Source organism: Dromiciops gliroides, chromosome 3 (genome assembly GCF_019393635.1).
Source record: "Dromiciops gliroides isolate mDroGli1 chromosome 3, mDroGli1.pri, whole genome shotgun sequence".
Lineage (NCBI taxonomy): Eukaryota > Metazoa > Chordata > Mammalia > Microbiotheria > Microbiotheriidae > Dromiciops > Dromiciops gliroides.
Genome location: NC_057863.1, coordinates 666,115,473 through 666,137,065, shown reverse-complemented (window position 1 = coordinate 666,137,065; position 21,593 = coordinate 666,115,473). Strand labels below are relative to the sequence as shown.

Sequence of the window (21,593 nt, the reverse complement as noted above, 5' to 3'; positions counted from 1 at the left end):
GCGCTTTGGGCTGTGCGTTGCAGAGAGCGCTCTTGGTCAGCCAGAGGCCCAGACACCTTTGCAGACCCCTTCCCATTCTGAGAGCGGGCTCCCCGCTCAGAGCATCCCCTTCTCCCATCCCTCCCAGGCCAGGGGCTTCATTGTCTGCCCCCTTCCCATCATACCTGCGTCAGATGCTCCTCTCCCTTCCCCTCCGGCTGCCATGGCCTCCTCGGACTCACTGTCGGACACCTCCAGGGCTGGGCCATCCATCGGGAACTCCTCGTCTTCAGATGTGCCAGGACCTGGGGAACTGGGCAAATGGGGGGCAGGGGCTGGGGGAAGGGAGGGCGGGTCAGAGCTCGGGCCCCACTGGCTCCCCGTCCTGCCCCAGGTTGGCTCCCTGGACCTCTCCGTCTTCTTCCCCCTCCCACCCCCCTCTCCAGCCTTGCTCTTAGCTCACAGCTCACCGGCCCCCTCCCTCACCTGGACTCCAAAGTCCTCCTCCGGGTAGGTGCTGGGCCCCGGGCCTGAGGCCGCTTCCAGCTGCCCACTGGGGCCATAGCTGACCGGCAGGTACGAGAGCTGGAGGCCCTGGAAGTGGCCGAGCGAGGCGGCCGAGGGGTCGAAGGGCTCGTAGGAAGCGGCCAGGCTGGGCGGTGGCTCTGTCCAGCCCCACAGGGAATCTGGAGAAGGCGGGAGGGGAGCCTGAGGAGGCTGGGAGGCCTGGCCCCTGGCACAATGGGGCAGTTGTGGGAAGGGAAAGAAGGCCACCTTTGGGGCCGGGATTTGCATGCATGGGGAGGGGAGACCTGGAGGAAGAATGGTGAGAGTGGCATGGAGAGAGGGGGGTGGCAGAGGGAGTGGGCACCCAGAGGCAGGGAGCCCAGAGGGGGTGGGGGTGGGGGAGGAGTGGGCACCCAGAGGCAGGGAGCCCAGCGGGGGGGGGAGTGGGGGAGGAGTGGGCACACAGAGGAAGGGAGCTTGGAACGGGGTTGGGGGGAGGGAAGAGGTGAGCAAGTGCATTCGGACGGGGCCGAGAATGGAGAGAAAGTTGGGGGAGTTGGACCCGAGCCCCGGAGGATGCAGGTGTGGGGCGCCTCACTGCCCCCGGCAGTGGGGGGAGAGTCTTGGAGGGAGTGGAAGGGTGTACTTACCCACCATGCCTTCAGGGTCCATGTAGCTGGGGTGTTTGCTGCTGTCCAGATCGTAGAAGACTCCATCTGAGTACTGAGGAGGGGCACCAGGTGGGTGGTCATGAGGGGGGAGGCTCCACTCCTTCCCCCAGGCCACCACCCTCCCTCCCAGAGGCTCACGGGGGAGAGACAGAGGAGAGGCGGGATAGAAACTTGGGCAAGAGAGAGACAGAGACGGAGGGAAACGGGGCACAGTGAGAGACAGAGACGGAGGGAAACGGGGCACAGTGACAGACAGTCAGAGACGGAGGGAAATGGGGCACAGAGACAGAGGGTAACGGGGCACAGTGAGAGACAGAGACGGAGGGAAACGGGGCACAGTGAGAGACAGAGACGGAGGGAAACGGGGCACAGTGACAGACAGTCAGAGACGGAGGGAATGGGGCACAGAGACAGAGGGTAAACGGGGCACAGTGAGACAGAGACGGAGGGAAACGGGGCACAGTGAGAAACAGTCAGAGACGGAGGGAAATGGGGCACAGTGACAGACAGAGACAGAGGGTAACGGGGCACAGTGAGAGACAGAGACGGAGGGAAACGGGGCACAGTGATAGACAGTCAGAGACGGAGGGAAATGGGGCACAGAGACAGAGACAGAGGGTAACGGGGCACAGTGAGAGACAGAGACGGAGGGAAACGGGGCACAGTGACAGACAGTCAGAGACGGAGGGAAATGGGGCAGAGACAGAGACAGAGGGTAACGGGGCACAGTGACAGACAGAGACGGAGGGAAACGGGGCACAGTGAGAAACAGTCAGAGACGGAGGGGAATGGGGCACAGTGACAGAGACAGAGGGGAATGGGGCACAGTGACAGACAGAGAGACAAAGTGAGGAAGTGGGTAGGGAATCACGGAGGAAATAACTAGGTTGAGGATACAGAAAGAGAAGCAGTGGGTTGGACAGGGAGAGACAGGAGAAAGGGAGAGACCGATGGGAGGAGGTTTGTGTGGAACAGAGCCCTTCTGGAGATGGATGCTCAGACACAGGGCAACCGAAAGAGGGAACTTACCTGCAAGAAAAGTGGGAATCCCTCCAACCTGGCAGGGGAGAAAAAGACGGGACAGGGTGAGGTGGTGCCATCTCCTGCACCCTGAGCCTGTGCCTGGCACTCGGCCAGACCCTGTGTCCCTCCCCCGCCCTGGAGCCGTGTGCCCGACTCTGCTCCCCCCCTCCCCACGTCCACTTTCTCTTTGGCCTCTTTCTTGCCCGGGGCCCCTCCCTCTCCACTCCCCATTCTCCCGACCCATCAATTTGCATTCTTTCCTCTCCCCAGGCCCCTCACTCTCCATCTGTCTTCTGTGGCCCCGAACCCTCCTCCTCTCTTGCTGTCTCTTGTGCCCCTCACTGCCTTCCCTGCCTCCCAAACCTCTCCAGACTCTAGCCCACCAAAGAGAACTTTCTGACTCCTGATTTATTTGGGTGGGGAGGAAGGAGGACTGGGGATGTGGGGACAGGGCCGAGCGGCAGTGGGAGGTTTGGCACCCAAGGCCACAAATAGAGGGGTGGGAGCCGAAGCCTTGCTCTTCCCCCCTCCCCCACTGCCACCCCCAGGGCTGAGCCGGGGACGGGGGCTTAGAACAGGAAGGGGACAAGGGAGGTTTGCAGAGATATCTCTGGGGAGATTTGCATGGGCAGAGGCTGAGGGTGGGGAGTGTTTGCGGGGCATGGGGGTTGGTTAGTGAAAGTGGGAGAGAAAGTGTGGAGGGTGTGGAAGAGTAATGGGTCTAATTAGAGAGCCAAAAGAAAGCCCAGGGAAAGGGATGGAGCCGCTAAGTAGAGGCAAGGGAGAGTGACCAAAGAAAGAGGAGAGCAGAGAGAGGGATAAGGGGGAAGAGCGGTGCCAGAGACCAGGAGAGCTGCAGATGAGAGAGGCAGAGGCGGGGAGGAGAGAGAGAAGCGGGTGCAGAGTGAGGAGGGAAAGAGGCAGGGAGAGAACACCAGATGAAGAGCATTCAAACGGGGAGAAGGCAGAGGGAGGGAGGGAGTGGACAGCAGCCTGCGGGTGGGGGGGGGGGGCCTCACTTACTGTGCAGCCTCCAGGGGGAGCATGGTGGGGCAGGGGCCAGGCGGTGCCAAAGGGTCTGGGCTCCGTCCTGGCATGGCCATCCCCTTATAGCCCAGGAGGGGAGGGGCGGGGCCCAGTGACCTCATCGAAAATCCCCTCCGGGGGGGCCCTGCAGAGGGGGGATTGCTCAATGAGTCACGTGACTGGGGTGGGGGGGTGGAGCGGGGCACCCGCACACTAGGTGCTATGGGTGGCAGGACCCCCTTGAGGAGGGCTGGGGGTCAGGGGATGCAGGACGCTTGGATCCTTGAAAATAAGCTTTGTAGGGAGGCAGAGGCCTGGTGGGGGGGGTGGTGAGGCTGGGGGCTTGGGTTATGTCCTGGGGCTTTGAGGGGGGAACTTTCTCCCTGAAGGCTGTGGACCCAACCTGGGGGTGGGGAGAAAGCAGGACTGGCTTGTGCCCCCCAAGAAGGGTCATGTGCCGCCCATGCATCGAGCGGGTAGTCTGGGAGTCCTGAGCCAGGGACCTTCTCAGGAGGAAGGGGGGGTATCTGAACCTCCGAGATGGCATGGCTTGTGAAGCTGGGGTACTGGGTACGGGAGGGCATCCAATGGAGTTCTGTGTAATATCAGAGCAAAACGGGCCAAACCCATGTCACCGATGAGGACCCTGGGAAGGACAAGGACATCGTCACACTGGCGCTCAAAGGGCTGGCACGTGGGGGTGGGACTCGACCTCAGACCCCGCCCAGCTCCGACCCTCAGCCGATGATGCTCCGTGGCACCATTTAGGGTCTTCTTTGGCAGATCCCGGAGTGCTTTGCCCTTTCCATCTCCAGCTCACTTTACAGATGAAGAAACTGAGGCAGGCTGGGTGACTTACCCAGAGTCACAGACCTAGTATCCGAGGCTGGCTTTGAGCTCGGGAAGGAGTCTTCCTGACTCCAGGCCTGCTGCTCGTCACCCCAAACCAGGGAGAGGGGAGCAGCACCCCCATCGCCCTCCCAAGCTCACCCTGGCATCACTAGCCCAGCTTGATGAACGGGCTCTGCTTCCAGCCTCTGGCCGTGACTCGATGCCGGAGGCTTGCTGCTCGCCCCTTCCCCGGGAGAGGGACTCCCTCCGCCCCAATCCCCAACAGCCAGGAAGTGCTCAGGAAGGCCAGGGGTTCAAATCTGGCCTCAGACCCGTGAGTTAGAGCTGATCTGCCTCAGCTCCTCAGTCTGTAACAGGGGGATAACACACCTAGCTCCCAGGGAAGCACCAGAGTGTGCCCCATCCAGGCCCCCCAGGGACCCCCCACGTGATACAAGCTGAGGTTCAAGGAGTCTGAAGAGCCGGCCCCAGTCCCAGTGACTGTGACGGAGGTGAGAGGCCTGATTCCAGGTCCCCTCATATGTGGTCTGGGGGTCACCACCCAGACCCAGTCGGCCCCCAACACTCCCACACTGTCCCCAGTGGGGGGAGGGTGGGTCCGGGGCAGCCAACACCTTTGCTTCGGTCTCCTAAGAGACAGTCGGTGCTGGGAGCACCATCTACACTGGCCCCCCGGGGACAATGCCCCAGTTCCCCCATCCTTGTTCCACATCTGTAGAATCACCACGCAGGCAGGGAGCTCACTACCCACTCTGCATGAGGACGTCCCTGCGGTGACACCAGCCCCTGCCTCAGCTGGGCCGCTTCGAGGTTCCTTCCCTCCACCCCCCAAAGAACCACACGGGAGGAGCCCAAAGGCCCAAATTTTTATTGATGCCGCTGTCCAAGCCCATCCCCCGTCCCTGGCCATCCTGTCACCAGGTCGTGGGGCCCGGGGGCCCAAACCGAGCCAGGAGCTGCTCTTGATCATCCAGGTCTTTCTGCACCTTTTTTCGCATGTAGAAGATGGGACAATCCCGGCTGCAAAGGGGGAGGGGGAGGGAGGCGCCGTCAGCCCCCCTCCCATTCCCTCGGGGACCCAGCTGTGCCCTGGCCCTGGTGGGCTGACACCCTTTCCTTGTGGGGACTCCCAGAAAGCCAGTCCACACTCCCTGCCCCCAGTCCAGCTCTCCGGCCCTTTCTGGGGGCCCATGTGCTCCTTGGCTGCGGGGAGGGCTCTAGTCACTGAACCCCTCATCCTTCCGTACCCACTGAGGACTCATGCCAAGCCCCCCAGTACCGGGAGGCTGGCAGCCGGCCTCATACCTAGCCCCCTTGGGTGTCTGTCCCTCACTGCCACCTCAAGGGCCTGGCAGGGCACGTCCCCCACCCCGCGGGGCAGGGGCCAGTGATGGGCTGGCATGCTGGATGCCATGGGCCCAGGTGGGTAACGGTCCCAGCCTGCTCACCTGTTCCCAGGACTTTGGCCTCCCTCGGCCTCCCTCTGCCCCCGCCCTGCCCTGGCCGGCTCCGCCTGGGAGCCAGGTTGTTTGCTTGGTGGGGCCTGCCGGGTGGCGATAAGGCCAGGGTGGGGAGGGAGGAGGCGGCCTGGTGTATATCACCTGTCCCTGTCCTCCGCTGGGCTTTTGCGTGGGAACCCAGCTCGCCTGACCGTTCCCTAGGGAAAGCCCGGCCCCACCTAGCCAGGATGAGGGAGGAGGACAAGGAGATGGGGACATAAGGGGGGGATGGGGAGAGGAAGATGGGGATGGCCTGGGGGGGAGGGGGACAGGGAGCCTGGCTTTAGGCTGGGTGGTCCTAGGGGGTGTGTGTGTGTGGGGGCGCCTGGAGGCAGAGGCTCGGTGGGGGGCAGGCATGAGGCTTTGGGGTACCCCCTTACCTGGTGCAGAGCACGTCCTCGTGCAGACTGCCCTGACAGCGCTGGCACTGGGTCCACAGGCGGGCGAAGCGCTCCTCCAGGGCGCTCAGGTGGGCTACCTGAGGACGGAGGGCAGTCAGGCCCAGCCAGGTGTGGCCCGCAGAGGCCCCCCACAGTGGTCCCGCCCTCCCCCTCACCTCCTTCTGGTACAGCTCTGACTGCGCTGGAAGGCAGAACTTGCACACGGCTCCTAGAGAGGCAGGGCCCGTCAGGGTTGGCATGGGGGTGGGGTGGAGAGAAAGACGGGGTGTCAGAGACTGACCCAGAGGTGGACGGACACCTCCTGATCCAGGCCAGCCTCTGAAAGTCCCCAGAAGGGAGAGAACAAGGGAGTGTGTGTGTATGAGAAAAACTCCCCTGGGGAAATCCCGGGCGGGGGCCGGCCCTGCTCCCCCTCGGCCCGCACCCTGCCCAGCCTGGACACAAGGTGAGTCGGCGTTGGCCTGTGGCGGGGCTCAGAGGCCTCACCGTGGTGGCTGAGGACGGTCCGGCAGCCAATGCAGCTGCTCCTGCGCGTGGCGAAGGCCAGGAGCCCCCCGACCTTGGCCGTTGGCACCGTCTTGTAGCGAGTGTGCTCACCGCCTGGGGGGCAGAGGAGGATGCTGAGAGTAGCGTCCCCCATGCCAGTGCCCTTCCCACCAGGCCCGGGCAGGCCTCCGGCCTCAACCCCTCCTCCCCCAGCCATTGGGCAGCATGGCCTCGGCTTCCCCCGGCCCCCCCCCCGCCCCCCCCGCCCCCACCCCCCCCCCCGCCCGGGCCCTCACGCAGCAGCACAGCCTCGGCCCGGCCCTCGCCCAGGATGGGCTCAAAGATTCTCAAGAGGGGCTTCGCCAGCTGCTGCTCCAGGTAATACTGCGTGTCGATGGGCAGGCTGTGCTCCAGAACAAACAGGGGGTCCTGGGTGGGCAGAGAGAGATGGGGCTGGGTGACCAGGGCTCTGGAGCCTGGGACCCAAGTTCAAATCTTGCCTCCGATCTTATAGAGCAACCGAGTCAACCTCCATGCCCCCGCCCCTTCCCCTGGGGGTAGCTGAGGCTGCAAGAGTGAGGGGGCAGAAGGCCAGAGGTCACTGGGTCACAGGGCACGGGGAAGGGCAGAGGACACAGCCTCATGGGCTCCCAAGCTGCCACCTGGGGACCCGGGGGAAGAGCCAGCACGGTGCCCCGCCCCCCCGCCCGTGCCAGGCCTCTCAGCCTGGAAAGAGGAACTGAGAATGGGGGGGGGGGGGCGGGGCGGGGCAGGGGGCCGGGCTGGGGCCCAGGTGGCGGTGGTCTCTTGGGGCAGTGGGTGGGGGGACGGGACAGACCTCAGACTTCATGTAGGCCGCCACACCCTTGGTGGCACTGATGATGACATAAGGCACTCGGTCCCCCAGGCTGGGGGCACTGCCGGGGTCCCGTTTTCTCATCCTGCAGAGAGAAGGGAAGGGTCGCCCGCAGCCCCCGGCAGCCGCCATCATCTGGGGTGCAGCCTCCCTCCCCCGCCCCAAGATGACAGGAACAGGCGGGGCTGGGGAGCGGTTGATGCCCACAGGAAGCAGGGAGGGGGGCCCAGCTGGGTGAGCGCAGCTATTTCTGGGTCACCCTGACCCCGACCCAGCCCCGACGCCCCGAGAGCCACCCCCCCCCACGATCCCCCCCATCTGCGGCCGACCTCTCGGCCAGCTCAACGTGGGCCTGCTTCCCGGCGTAGTCGGCGGCGGCCCTCGTCAGCTCCTTGGTGATGACCAGCTGCGAGATGTCGATCCGGTTGCAGAGGAGGTCCGAGATGACGTCCTGGGCGTGGGTCACCGCGCCAGAGGGGTCCCTGGGGGAGGGAGAGGGAAGACAGGCCTCAGCCATCAGGCAGAAGTGCCACTCAGGGAGCCTGGGTTCTCATCCCGCCCCTGACAAGTCCTCTGGCACCAGCCGGGTGACCTTGGCCGAGTCACCGTCTCCTCGGGCCCGGCTTCTGACACGACCCCCAACTTCTTTGTGGGAAGCACAAAGGGCATGTGCAGATGGGAGCCTCAAACCCCGCGCCTTCAGGACATGGCGAAGGCTCTGTCCTGGCCCCCCCCCCCCCCCCAGCCCTGGGCTGGTCCTCAGAAGGCTGACTTCCACCCCGAGGCCTGACCCAATCAGCCCTCCCCGATGCCCATCACCCTCTCCCTCCCAGGCTCCTCCACTGGCCCCCCCAACCGTGGGTGTCCCTCAAGGCTGTCCCAAGGGCTTTTCCCATCACCTCCCTCATCCTGGCCAACCTCTCTCCCACTCAGGCCGGACAGCGCTAGCCCAACCCTCTTCATCTTACGGAGGAGTAAACCGAGGCCACAAAGGCGAGCGGCCGGCTTGCACCATCTCCCCCAGATGCTCCCCCCGCTTTTCAGATGCCACGCTCCTTGAAGCCCTTGCCCACCACGTGCCCTTCCTCAGTGCCAGCCCTGTGGGCACGCCCCCGGGTCACCAGATCAGCGCATCCTCCCGTTCATCCCAGCCACATCTGTCACTGTCACCCCGGCTCAGGCCCCCAGCCCCTCCCTGAGACCAGCTCCCCCGACAATGGCCAAGACCACAATCGCCTCCCAAGTAGACGGGCCCTGCTCGGTGTGGGTCCGGCCCCCTCCTCCCGGATGCGCTCCCTGCCCTACGTACCCGCCTCCCGTCCCTGGGTCCCAAGGCCCTCCACTCCCGGGCCCTTTGTTCTCATTTCCCCGAACCCCAGCCGGGTCCCCCCAGCGCAGACCTGGCCCACAGCGACTGACTGACCTGTCGATGAGGAGACGGCGCAGGGAGGACGTGACCAGGTTGGCGACGAGAGGGCAGTTGTCTCGGCGGACGGCCTCCAGCCCCTTGCAGTCCATCTTGTCGTGAGCGTCAGCCCGCGAGGAGAAGAGGAGGCCTGCGTAGCGCTTCTTGCTGATGAGCAGGTATGGGAAATAGACCTAGCGGTGGGCGAGGAGACCTCAGGGGTGAGACCCTGGAGGGGGGGAGAGTGAGGGTGTCCGAGTGGGCGCCCCCCTCCCAGCCGGGCCCACCCCCTCCGATCACCTTTTCAAACTCCAACCGTATGGGGGAGATGAAGTGGCTGGACACCCAGTCTGCGGCCTCTCGACCCAGCGCCATGGCCTCTGCTACCGAGGTGACCCCAAAACGGCACATCACGGAGTCGGTGTCTCCATACACCACCTGCGAGAAAGCCCAGGTGCATGGAGGCCAAGACCGGTATAGGGAGGGGTTCCTCACCAGCCCCCACCCCACCGGCCCCCACCCGCCTCTCACCTTGGCGTCGGCGCTGTACCCGTTCTCCATGGTATACTTGGACTCGACCAGCTGCTTGGTCTTCTCAATCATCTGTCGCCCAAAGCCAGTGACACTCTGGGAGAGGGAAAGGAAAATGGGGCATCCCTTGCCTGGCCACGACTCTCCCCCAAACCCTCCAGCAGACGTAAGTGCAGGACTGCCCGGGCAGGTATCAGGCCTCCAAGGGGATGCCTTTCTGGCCGCTTTTCCCCATCCCCAGCATGGGCCCCGTGACGAGTTCCTGCTGCCGCCTCCGCCATCTCCCAACCATTTCCCCCTTCCCGGCTCTTCCCTCCTCCCGACTGTGTCCCTCCTCCCCCTCCCGCTGTCTCCCCATCCACCTCCCTCTCCCCTGTCCTCTCAATCTTTCTCAGGCCATCCACAATGACCAGCCCCCTGCCCTCCACCAACATTCACGGAATCAGACTTCTGGGCAGCCGGAGCTGCCGGGACCGCTGGCCGCCCCCTGCTCTGATCCCCGACGGATAGATGCTGCCTGGGGGATGCAGCCACTCCTTGGGAGGCATTGGATTTGGGAAACCCCCAGCCGTCCCCTGAGATGGGGGTGGGGGTGGGGGTGATTCTGAAGCCACCATTATGAATCCTGGTGGGGCTGGGCCCAGACTAACACAGCTCTTGTGGAAGGGGAGGGCGATCCCGGGGTCAGAGTAGGCTCCTGAGAACCACAACCAGGCCAAAGGAGAGCAAGCCCGCTGGGGCTGGGGCAGGAGGTAGGGAACAGAATCCTCCAATGGGGGTTGGAGGCCCCAGGCCTGAACCCAGGCTGTGCTGCTTATTTCTTGGGCGAGCTCCGGGCCTCTGGTGTGGGGCGGAGCGGTCGGCCGGCCTGACCTCTGGAGGTCTCCCGGGCTCAGATGAGCCTCTCCCCCAGGAGGGAAGGTTCTGACAAAGCAGCCCCAGACCCGGGCCAAGCTCACCTGGGAGATCTCCACACAGGGCAGCTTCCCAACCTGGGCGCCGGTGAAGCCGTAGACGGAGTTGGCGCTGACCTTCAGCGCCAACTGCCGTCCGTCCAGGACCTGCCGCCGCAGGGGATCCGTTTCTCTGGCCAGCTCTGCCTTGGCCCTGGGAGGGATCGATGGTTAGTCAGTGCACCCCACCAACTGGCTCACAGGGTGGGGCGGGGGCACGGAAGGAGGGCACAGGGACTGCTCCCCACCTCTTCCGGGCGCTGAGCAGGTTCTCCAAGATCTGGGGCAGAAGCCCCTTCCTCACAGAGGCCTTCACAAATTCATTCCCCGTCGGCGTCTTTATGAACTGGTCAGCGGTCAGGCTGGAGGGGAGAAGGCGCCGGATGTCAGGAGCGGCCCTGCCCCCATTCACCCCGAACCAGGGCAAACCATGAGGGGCTCCCTACCCCAGCTTCTGGGCAGCCCCCGGCCTGAGCAGCGTCGTGTAGCACAGGTTGTGGGCCATCATGATGGACGGGTACAGGGAAGAGAAGTCCAGGGTGGCGATGGGGACGTCGTAGTACCTGGACGGGTGGTACACACATGGGGGGTGGGGTTCAGGAGAGCCCGGAGCGCCCGGGCCCGCCCCACCGGGGCCCGCCCCGCCTCGGCTCACCCTTTCAGGGGCTCGATCACAGTGGCTCCTGTGTAATCCTCGCCCCCCTCTGTCTTCACCACCGGCATCACCAGGCCCTCCCGAACCGCCTGGGGGAGGAGGGGTGGGAGGTGAAGTGAGGGGATGGAAGGAGGGGGGACTGGGAGGGACGAGGAGACAGGGAAGAGAGAGAGAAGCTGAGGAAAAACTCACGGAGGACGAGCCCCAGGATGGCGGGAGTCCCCCCCAGGGCCCCCCGGCAGGCCAGAGAAGGGGCCGGCCCAGAACACGAAGAGCCTCTCACGCCCTGACCACGGACCGAGGGCCAAGAGCCCTGTCTGCGGGAGAGAGGCGGCCGAGGGATGGCAGCAGGGAAGGGGGGCAGGCCCGGAGAAGGGAAACGGAATCCTTGGGGGACGGAGACGAGGCCGGGACCCTCAGTGCGGAAAGCGGGAGGAAACGTGGAAACCAAAGCCCAGGGCTGGGGGCGGGCCGGGATCCCAGAAGCAGGACTGAAGCCCGGAGGACATCGCCTTGGGCTCAGGGATGGCCGGAGGCCAGAACCCCGGGGAGCACTGGGCGGGGCAGGTGGCGGATCCCCCGTGCGGCGGTCCAGGGCAGAGAGCGGTCCCCCTCCCCCCCCCCCCCCCCCCCCTCCGCTGACCTGGCGCAGCAGCTGGGACACGACCTTGACCTGCTGGCCGCGGGTGAGCAGGTAGCCCAGGGGGACGCCCGTGACTCTGGCCATCTCCACGGCGTTGACCAAGACCATGAGGCGCTCGAGGAGCCGCAGGGGCAGGAAGGCGTCCTTCAGACAGTACACGGCCAGGCGGCGGCGGGACTGGTCGTTGCCGTTCTGGGACGAGGATGGAGAGGTCACCGGGGGCCGCGGAGGACCCCGCGGGAGGAGGAGGGAGGTCGGGGGTCAGGGTCACCTGCAGGTCAGTGATGATGCTGTGCTGCACGTCCTCCTTCTGCTCCCCTAAGAAGTGGAAGCTGACGGCATTGAGGGTGTAGGAGCGCAGCTTGTGCTCTCGAAGCAGGACCTGCGGGGGGACAAGGAGCCGAGGATTCCCGCGGGAGGACGGAGCGGGTGGGCAGGCTCCCCGACATCCCGGCACACTGGCCCACCTGCAGCATGTCCATCTGCACCCGCCCGGTCATGCTGACCACTTTGCTGTCCCGCCGGCCCGTCTGCTTGGACTGAAAGGAAGAGTCACGGATCTGGGAGCGGAGGCCAGAGATCCGGCCCAAGAAGGGGAAGGACGAGACCTGGGGGGAGAAGCGGGCAAAGTCGTCGGGGCCAGAGAGAAAGGCACGCCGACACGCCAAGACCGGGGCCTAGGGTGGAGGGGGGAATGGGCCGAGCCCCAGAAATAAGGAGACGGACAGAGACGTGGGAAAACACACATGCCCCAGAGACAGTGACGGAGAGAGGAGAGAAGCGGGAGGGTGGCTGAGTAGAGGGAGGGGGGATGTGGCTCCAGCCCCCCGCGCCCAGCCGGTGGTGATCACCTTGAGGGTCTGTGCCCTGGAGATGAGGTACGGGAGGTCAAAGTTCTGGATGTTATAGCCGGTTATGACGTCGGGGTCCATGGTGCGGACAAAGGTGGCCCAGGCCTGCCGGGACCCAGGCACAGGGGTTACCCTGCAGGCTTCAGGCTGGCCCACCACCCGGGGACCCAGAACCACCGCGGTCCCTGCCCCCGATGAATGCCCAACCCAGGAGACAGAAGAGTCAGTCTGGCCATGATGAGGACTGAGAGGGATGAGGGGGTCAACCTGGGGCGAGAGGTCACAAGGCCCAGGGGCAACAGGTCACCTCCAGAAGGTCTTCCTCGCGATCAAAGCTGAGGACGTGAGCACCCAAAATGGGGGCACAGGGGCGCAGGGTCAGGGCGAGGCGCAGGAAGGGCTCTGTTTCTCCCCACCGCAGGCCCACAGAACAGATCTGGATCACGGGATCCCTCTCGGGCTCCGGAAAGATGCCTGGGGGGCAGCGAGGGAAGGCCTGTCAGCCAAGGTCTTATCGACGTGACCTCCCTCACCCTGGTGAGGCCTATCGGGGGCAGCCCCACAGACAGATCCTGCCTCGGATGCCTCCCAGCCGGGTGACTGTGGGCAGACCTCAGTTTTCCTCATCTGTAAGATGGCGACAATGGCTCCTACCTCTCACAGTTGTCGCGAAGATCAAATGAGATCTAATCTGTGCAGCGCTTCGCAAACCTCAAAGCACTACAGGGACATAGTTATCATGGCTGCCATTTGGCAGAGGAGGAAAACAGAATTCGAACCCAGGTCTTGTCCCCCCCATAGCCAACCCCTTGTGGCAGAACCTCTTCCATCCCAGAGTCAGTGTAGGCCCCAGACCTTTCCTCCCAGCACATTCGATGTCAAAACTCAGCACCCTGAGGGGGGCGATCTGCTGCCAGGGCCCCTCTGGAGGGTGGCTGACCACGTGTGACCACAGCACGTCCACTTCCAGCTGACACAGTGTGGCCTGGGGAGAGAGCAGGGGGCTCAGAGGGAGCCGGGAACCCCCACCGCAGGTCCGACCCCTCACAGCCTGAGCTCCAACCCCCTCACCTTGCCCTCGGTCCTCAGCCGGTACTTCTCCGCTGGGAGCTCGACCCAGTTACATCCAACTATGTCAGTGTCCACCATGAACCTGAGTGGAGGTGAGGCATGGGGTCAGGGGCCAGAGGTCAGGATCCGACCAGTCTCTCAAGGAGGCGCCCCCTCTCCCCTCCACCCCAGCGAGTGTGACTCCTGAATGAATCCAGCCGGCTGGCCCGGGATGCCCGGGCCTCGCCTCCTATCTCCTAGGACCTGTGGCCGGGCCTGGCTTCCTCTGGTTCTGAGGCCAGGGGCCTACCCATGGGCTGTGACTGCACGGCTGCCCTGGGGAAGCCTTCGAGTCCCAGGGGAGGGGGCTCCCCGCCCGAAGGCCAGGCCGCTTGCTCACCGGATCTCAAAGTCCACGTTGGCCTCGTAGGGTGGGAAGCTGGGTGAGCCGAGGCTGGGGAGACGGATGCCATTCTCCAGCAGGCGCCGGGCAGGGGCCACGAGGCGAGGCAGGGCCAGGGTCACCCGCAGGAAGGGCGAGGGGCCCCGACCCACGTAGCCGTACATGCCTGGGTGGGGGGAGGGCTGGTGAGGGGGGGGGCAGGCCTTTCCCTCCTTCCCCTCCCAGGGGCAGGCCTCCCCCTCCCCCCTAGCCCCCCCACGTGGGCAGAGGCTCACTCTCGCGGGAGCACAGCTCCACCCCCAGGACCGCCGGCCCCTTCAGCTCCTTGCCCCCGCGCTGCTCCCGGCTCACGGCAGAGTTCAGCTCCCGCTGCAGGTCCCCCAGGTGCTCGGGGCCAAAGCCTGGGGGGCAGAGGGGTCACACAGGTAGTCGCAGGGGATCCAAGGCCCTCTCCGACTACAAGTCTGTCATTCCAAGCTCAGGGGTCAGCGGGGGACGGGGTGGAAGTTCACTCACCTGTGGGTGCAGGGACGTAGAAATAGGGGGCAAAGCCGTGGATATGACAGCAGACGGAGACTCCGGCCTCTGTGACCCCGAAGGCCCGGAGGATGGGGACGGCCTCGGAGGCTGATGAGGGGGCCCCCGGGAGTGGCGGTGACAGCGGGGAACCTGTGGGGGACAGCTGGGCTCAGGGAGACAGGCAGGGGCCCAAGGGGCCCCCCTCCCAGCCAACCCCGCCCCCACTCACCCACGTAATGATCAATCTCAAGCTGCTGAAAGACAAGGGCCTGCGTCCTGGGGTCCAGGGCTGGCGGGGCAGGCCGGAGCCAGCGCGCGTCCTGGGCAGAAGGAAGGAACTGTCCTGGAGGGGAGAGATGATAGCCACTGTGGCTCCCCAGCCACGCCAGGCAGCAGGCCCCACAAATGGTCATCTGGGGCGGACAGAGAGGTTAAAGCGGGGGAAGAACCCAGAGGATGCAGGACCAGGGAGGGTCAGGGTGGAGGCTCTAAGTCCTCAAAGGCTATGGTGCCCCAGGATACCTCCAGTGATGGGGACCTCACTACCTCTCCAGGCAGACTATTCTGGGGAAAGCTTCCACGGCCCAGAGCAGATTCAGGTCCAGGCCACCCTGCCCCCTGCAGCCAAGCAAGCGCCCCCCGCCTGCCTCTTGGCTAGGACCAAGGCCATTCACGCGATCAGTAAGCATCTATTAAGTCCCTGCTGTATGCAAAGCCAAAAGGCAAGTGCTTTGAGTCTGGCGGGGCAAACGCCAGGTGTAGATGCTTGCTGTCGTTACTGTTTGGTCGTGCTGGGCTCTCTGTGACCCGCCTGGGGTTTTCTCAGCAGACACAGGAGGGGTCTCCCGTTTCCTTCTCTGGCTCCTTTTACAAATGAGGAGACTGAGGCAAACAGACTGGAGGGACTTGCCCGGGGCCACCCGGATAGTAGGTGTCTGAGGCTGGATTTGAACTCGAGGCCCAGCCAGTGCTCTGTGCACTAGGGCACCACTTTGCCACCCAGGTATAGCCATACAAGTCCACGTAAGACACGTACACGCATACACATATGTATGTGCTGTCTTGGAGGTGGGGAGACCCTCCACCAAAGCAGAATGGTGACACTGTGTTCAAGAGATGCCAGGCTCCTGGACAGCTCTCTGTGCCTCCTCTGAGGGGAGGGGAGAGGAAAGGACCTGCTGGTAGTGGGGGGCTGGGGGAGGCTAAGGCAGGGCCTCATGGGAGGAAATGGGAGGGTGAAAGGGGCGGAGGGGCAGTGGGGGGCCAGGATGATGCCCACGGAGTACGGCCAGGCCGGGAGGGCTTGAAAGGCTAAGGGAGGACTCGCACCTGATCCCAGAGGGGATGAGGACCCTGACCGGACCTGCCCAACGAGAGAATGCCTTTGGCAGCGGGGGGTGGGGACAGGAGCTGGGGCCTGGCCAGCAGCCGGGTAAGCAGAGAAGTCAGGCTAGGGCTGGGCTTGTGAGAGGAGGGGGGGCCTCGGCCAGTGGATAAGTGGGGACGGGGGAGAGATCACAAGGTCAGGTGTGGAAGCACAGAGTCTGGGACCCTCGGGGACACCGGGTGGGAGAAGAGGTGGGGGCCAGGATGCAGCGGGCAGCGTGGGAGCCGGGAGCATCAGCGGATTGGGAGGGAGGGAGGGCAGAGGGGCCGGTCCACCCTGCCCCTGGTCGGTCACTAACTCCACAGGCCCTCCTTGACCATGCCTCCTCCAGCCCACGCCCTCTAACCTTGGGTGACCCCCCCCCCCCGCATGGCGCCCAGCCCAACTCTGCTGACCCCGTGTCTCCCATCTCATCTCCCCCCAAACTCATAGCCTAGGAGCGGGCCTGGCACCCGCTGTCTCATGCCCGGGTCCAACATGGGGCTGTGGGATTCTCCTCCGCCATTGATAACTGATGGCCGCATGGGGAGAAGCCGAGCCATGGCGGGGGGAACCGTCCCCTGAAGATCTCCCTGGCCCTGGGCTTGCTGTTGACACCCCTTGTCAGACAGGTGACAGGGAAGCTGAGTGACCAGGACTTGACCCCCACAAGCCTCATCATACAGCCCACCCTCTCCTCTGTGGGCATAGAAACTACATGCCCCCCGGCCCGAGAGGCCCCCAACGGCCACCCTTTTATCAATGACCTGCTGACCTTATTAATAAAGTGACTACGCGACATCTCTCCTCCCTAGCCCGTCAGCCCGACCTCTACACCATCTCTCTCCTCTGACACCACCCTGCGTCTGGACCGTCGCAGCCACCTCCCCCAAGCCCCCTTCCCCACATTCCCACTCGATAAACTCCCCACTGCTTCCAGGAGCCAGGACAAAATGCTCCACTCGGCATTCAAGGCTTTTTCCAGCCCTGACATCTCTCTTGGGCTCCCACCATTCCACCAACAAGATCTCCCATCTCTCAGCTCGTGGCACTCTCTCTGGCTGCTCCCCCCCCCAGGCCTGGTACACCCTCCCTCCTCTGCTCGGCCCGCTGACCTCCTTGGCTTCCTGAGGCCCAACTAACCCCCCCCCAACTCCAGAGCCTTCTCCAGTTGCTTATTTCCTGTTGACCTGCTACAGGCCAAACAGACTTGTGTCTGTGCAGACAGGCTGTGCTCTCGCACCCACGTCTCTGCGTGCTGCCCCCCCCCCCCCTTAGACCGTAAGCTCCCTGCGGGCACAGCCTGCCTTCTGGGTCTTATCGTACCCCCAGAGCTTGGTGCAGTGCCCGGTACCCAGCAGGCACTTAATAGATGGCAATTGACTGGCGTGGTCTGGGCTCCATCCTTCTGCTGCATTAACCCCAGCCCCACCCTGCCCTGCCCAGAGCACAGGCCGCCCCACAGCTCTGCTCCCTGCCGTGGCGCCCCCCACCCCAGCACCCCTCCCTCCTCCCCCGCCCTGCGCTGCCCCCTAAGGTCTCGCTTGTGTTCCTGTCTCCCGCTGAGCAGAAGCCCCCAGAGCCTCTTCTGCCCAGATGTCCGTGATCTCCCCCAGGGGGCACCACAAGCTCACAGAGCCTGAGTTCAAATCCTGCCTCAGACGCTTCCTTGTTGTGATCTTGGGAGAGGCCCTGTCCTGTCACCTGTCTGCCTCAGTTTCCTCAACCATAAAATGGGGTTGTGAGGATCAAATGAGATAATAATATAGAGATGCCAGCCTCGCTGTCCCCGTCTGTGGTGGGGTTCAAACCCGGGCCCACCTCCCCCCAGCTCTAGGATCTTCTCGTCCTTCCCCAAACACCTTGAAACAGATTGTTCCACTCTCTTCCTCCCGCCTGCTCTGGCTCCCACTCTCCCCAGCCTCCACGCAGCCACCCCCTGTTCCCACAGGTCTCCGGGCCTCTGCTCCAGGCTCCTCTCCCAACCCTGCCAGGAGGCCCGGGCCAAATTCTAAGTCACCCCTCCAGAGAATAAGGAGGTGGGGTGACCTGAAGTTTGGGAGCCTGGCCTATGTCCACCCTGACTTGGGCTGGAGTGCACGGCAGAGCCCTCCAGCCACCCCACCCACCACTCGGTTCCAGGCTCCTGGAAGCTCCCTCCTGCCTTCCCTCCACATGGCACTTGGTACAGCTCGGCCCGCCTGAGGTGGGCCCTGCCCACCCTGGTACCCGGCTCCAGGACGCTCTGGAACAAATGGCCAAGTACCTATCGCACACTTGCCAAGGCCAAGCCTCTGTGACCTCAGAAGAAGGGACTGACCACCACCCTGGCACCTCAGCCTCTCCTGCCCTGGGCGGGGGCGCCTTCTGGCTCACTGGCCGGGGACCAGCACGCGCTGACCTCCAGGAGCGGGACGGACACTCCTGAGGGCAGCCCGGCCATCCAGTCTTGGTGTGAGGAGGGTCCCCGCTCCTGGGGAGGACGAGCACCCGCCTGTAGGAAAGCCCCCCCACCTCCTGGAGTGGGGCACCCTGTACCCCTCCCCTAGCCGCGCATCCCCCCTGCTCTGACGGTGATCTTGGCAGAGTCCTTTCCCCCTGTAGAGTCTCAGAGCCCGAGGCCTGAGTCTGCGCCGAGAGGGTCGATGCCACAGACCTATGGTCACGGGCAGAGGCCGGCCAGGCCCTGCTGGTCAGAAGTCCGAGCCAGGGAGCGCTGATTAAGCACCTGCTGCGTGCGCCTCTCCACATTCAGAGACAGAAAGGAAAGAGACCCTGGCCTAGAGGGGGCAGACGGGCAGGGTAGAGACAAGCGTACGAGTGGGGGGGGCCCCCGAGGGCCCAGAGGAGGGGGGGGGTGGGGCGGGCAGGGGCCAGGCCTCACCTGCGGCTCCCTCCGGGGGCAGCAGCAGCTCCTCCTCCTCCTGCTCCTGCAGCCTCCTCTCGGCCTCCATCTCCTCCATCAGGGCCAGCTCCTCCTCGAACTGGGACGGGGGAACCTCGTCCTCTTCGGCCCAGGCCCCCCCGGGCCCCCGGAGACGCTTGGCCCCGGGGGGCCCCGTGCTGGGGGCTGGGCGGCGCTTGTGCTCCATCCTGCGGGGAGGAGGAGCCAGGGGCCTTAGCACGGTGCCCGCTGGACCCCAACCCTGCTCCCCGCAGCAGACCCCACGACCCCGGAGTCTGGTCCACCCCACAAGCCCTATCCCCAAGGATCCCCCCTAGAGTCCTATCTCTAAGATTCCCCCCTAGAGTCCTATCCCCAAGGTTCCCCCCTAAAGTTCTATCCCCAAGGTTCCTCCCTTAGTCCAATCCCCAAGGTTCCCTCCTAACATTCCATCCCCGAGGTTCTACCCCCTCAAGGTTCCCCCCTAAAGTTCCAGCCCCAAGGTTCTCCCCTAGGGTCCTATCCCCAAGGTTCCCCCCTAAAGTTCCAGCCCCAAGGTTCCCCCCTAGAGTCCTATCCCCAAGGTTCCCTCCTAACATTCCATCCCCAAGGTTCTACCCCCCAAGATTCCCCCCTAAAGTTCTATCCCCAAGGTTCTACTCCCCAAGGTTCCCCCCTAAAGTTCTACCCCCCAAGGTTCCCCCCTAGAGTCCTATCCCCAAGGTTCTTTCCTAACATACCATCCCCAAGGTTCTACCCCCCCAAGGTTCCCCCCTAACGTTCCATCCCCAAGGTTCTACCCCCCAAGATTCCCCCTAAAGTTCTATCCCCAAGGTTCCCTCCTAACATTCCATCCCCGAGGTTCTACCCCCTCAAGGTTCCCCCCTAAAGTTCCAGCCCCAAGGTTCCCCCCTAGGGTCCTATCCCCAAGGTTCCCCCCTAAAGTTATATCCCCAAGGTTCCCCCCTAAAGTTCCAGCCCCAAGGTTCCCCCCTAGAGTCCTATCCCCAAGGTTCCCTCCTAACATTCCATCCCCAAGGTTCTACCCCCCAAGGTTCCCCCCTAAAGTTCTACCCCCCAAGGTTCCTCCCAAGTCCTATCCCCAAGGTTCCCTCCTAACATACCATCCCCAAGATTCTACCCCCCAAGGTTCCCCCCTAGAGTCCTATCCCCAAGGTTCTTTCCTAACATACCATCCCCAAGGTTCTACCCCCCAAGGTTCCCCCCTAACGTTCCATCCCCAAGGTTCTACCCCCCAAGATTCCCCCTAAAGTTCTATCCCCAAGGTTCCCCCCTAAAGTCCTATCCCCAAGGTTCCCCCCTAAAGTTCCATCCCCAGGGTTCTACACCCCAAGGTTCCCCCTAAAGTTCTACCCCCAAGTCCTATCCCCAAGGTTCCCCCCTAGAGTCCTATCCCCAAGGTTCCCCCCTAAAGTTCTACCCCCCAAGGTTCCCCCCTAAAGTCCTATCCCCAAGGTTCCTCCCTAAAGTTCTACCCCCCAAGGTTCCCCCCAAGTCCTATCCCCAAGGTTCCCCCCTAAAGTCCTATCCCCAAGGTTCCCCCCTAAAGTTCCAGCCCCAAGTTTCCCCCCTAGAGTCCTATCCCCAAGGTTCTCTCCTAACATACCATCCCCAAGGTTCTACCCCCCAAGATTCCCCCTAAAGTTCTATCCCCAAGGTTCCCCCCTAGAGTTCCACCTCCCAACGTTCCCCCCTAGAGTCCTATCCCCAAGGTTCCCCCTAAAGTTCTACCCCCCAAGTCCTATCCCCAAGGTTCCTCCCTAAAGTTCTACCCCCCAAGGTTCCCCCCAAGTCCTATCCCCAAGGTTCCCCCCTAAAGTCCTATCCCCAAGGTTCCCCCCTAAAGTTCCAGCCCCAAGTTTCCCCCCTAGAGTCCTATCCCCAAGGTTCTCTCCTAACATACCATCCCCAAGGTTCTACCCCCCAAGATTCCCCCTAAAGTTCTATCCCCAAGGTTCCCCCCTAGAGTTCCACCTCCCAACGTTCCCCCCTAGAGTCCTATCCCCAAGGTTCCCCCCTAAAGTTCTACCCCCCAAGGTTCCCCCCTAAAGTTCCATCCCCAGGGTTCTACCCCCCAAGGTTCCCCCTAAAGTTCTATCCCCAAGGTTCCCCCCTAGAGTCCTATCCCCAAGGTTCCCCCTAAAGTCCTATCCCCAAGGTTCCCCCCTAAAGTTCCATCCCCAGGGTTCTACCCCCCAAGGTTCCCCCTAAAGTTCTACCCCCCAAGTCCTATCCCCAAGGTACCCCCCCCCCACCCCAGCCTTCACTCACTGGCTCGCAGGACTGACTCTGCTCCCCTCTCCCAGGCTCGCGTTTCCCGCCACCAGTGCTGTCACCCTTTGACCCCTGCGCGCGGAGGATGCTGGGTGTGGCCATGTTGAGTGTGGCTGCAGGGGAGGGGTCTGATTGGCCGCCCCCATCCCCACGCCGGCGCAGCCATCACGTTAAGGCGGACGCCGGGCGGGGGACGCCATGTTGAGCGTGGCGGAAGCTAAAGCCCCACTTCCGGGAACGGGTTCCGTGACGTCACTGAATCAGTAGCCCCGCCCTCGTTCCCTAGAGAGAGCAACAGGCCCAGAAAGGAGACCCCGCCCCCTCCCGCCAGGCTCCCGTGGCTTCCTCCAGGAGGCAGCCCAGCTTGGGGGGGGGGAGAGCACAGGCCCAGAAAAGGCCTGGGTTGGACCCCTGACTCCTCAGCCCCTCATGGGCCTCACTTTGTCAGGTGGGGCAGAGGATAGAGAGCCGAGTTCAGATTTGACCTCAGACACTGACTAGCCACATGATCCTGGGCAAGTCACTTCACCTGTGTGCCTCAGTTTCCTCGTCTGTAAAATGGAGATCAGTACAGCACACCCCGCCCCCTCCTGGCGCTCCCCGCACCCCCAGTGCTCGCCACAGGGGGCAGCAGGTGCTAAATAAACGTTTGCTGACTGGTTACTGCGGGTTGGTGCTGAGTTATTCCCTGAAACCTGCTCCCCAGGTGGCGGGGGCTGCCTGGGGGGCCAGTGAACT

General features: G+C 63.8%; 3 protein-coding genes across 3 annotated transcripts in view; all 3 read right to left on the bottom strand.

The window, feature by feature from the left end:
* Positions 1-118, bottom strand: part of EMC10 (ER membrane protein complex subunit 10) — a 3,491-nt gene extending 3,373 nt beyond the window's left edge. The window contains exon 1 of the mRNA XM_043994080.1: positions 67-118. Within this exon, the coding sequence (XP_043850015.1) occupies positions 67-118 (52 nt within the window). The remainder of the gene's footprint in view (positions 1-66) is intronic.
* A 40-nt stretch (positions 119-158) lies between these two features.
* SPIB (Spi-B transcription factor) lies at positions 159-2,411 on the bottom strand. Its single transcript, XM_043994079.1, has 4 exons — positions 2,187-2,411; positions 1,137-1,209; positions 466-665; positions 159-314 (listed from the first exon to the last, which is right to left on the bottom strand). Exons 1-4 carry the CDS (start codon positions 2,409-2,411, stop codon positions 159-161), a joined length of 654 nt encoding a protein of 217 aa, XP_043850014.1.
* Positions 2,412-4,908: 2,497 nt separating this feature from the next.
* On the bottom strand, positions 4,909-21,539 carry POLD1 (DNA polymerase delta 1, catalytic subunit). Its single transcript, XM_043995401.1, has 27 exons — positions 20,853-21,539; positions 18,561-18,769; positions 14,540-14,653; positions 14,308-14,460; positions 14,067-14,192; positions 13,789-13,957; positions 13,410-13,491; positions 13,194-13,323; positions 12,646-12,812; positions 12,339-12,443; positions 11,955-12,095; positions 11,759-11,869; positions 11,488-11,679; positions 10,845-10,933; positions 10,636-10,752; positions 10,438-10,551; positions 10,196-10,343; positions 9,237-9,332; positions 9,006-9,143; positions 8,724-8,899; positions 7,630-7,782; positions 7,283-7,385; positions 6,741-6,873; positions 6,445-6,558; positions 6,114-6,166; positions 5,938-6,035; positions 4,909-5,078 (listed from the first exon to the last, which is right to left on the bottom strand). Exons 1-27 carry the CDS (start codon positions 20,999-21,001, stop codon positions 4,973-4,975), a joined length of 3,486 nt encoding a protein of 1,161 aa, XP_043851336.1. The 5' UTR covers positions 21,002-21,539; the 3' UTR covers positions 4,909-4,972.
* Between the last annotated feature and the right edge of the window lie 54 nt (positions 21,540-21,593).

Excerpts from the sequence above, each read along its gene's own strand:
- POLD1 (XM_043995401.1), bottom strand. The coding sequence starts at position 21,001 with ATGGGGGCGGCCAATCAGACCCCTCCCCTGCAGCCACACTCAACATGG. Across the intron at positions 14,461-14,539 it reads TGAGATTGATCATTACGTGG|GTTCCCCGCTGTCACCGCCA; the intron begins GTGAGTGGGGGC and ends TGTCCCCCACAG. Across the intron at positions 11,680-11,758 it reads GCATCATCACTGACCTGCAG|AACGGCAACGACCAGTCCCG; the intron begins GTGACCCTGACC and ends TCCTCGTCCCAG.
- SPIB (XM_043994079.1), bottom strand. The coding sequence starts at position 2,411 with ATGGGGAGTGGAGAGGGAGGGGCCCCGGGCAAGAAAGAGGCCAAAGAG. Across the intron at positions 666-1,136 it reads GGACCCTGAAGGCATGGTGG|ATTCCCTGTGGGGCTGGACA; the intron begins GTAAGTACACCC and ends CGCCTTCTCCAG. Across the intron at positions 315-465 it reads AGGAGGACTTTGGAGTCCAG|CCCCTGCCCCCCATTTGCCC; the intron begins GTGAGGGAGGGG and ends CCCTTCCCCCAG.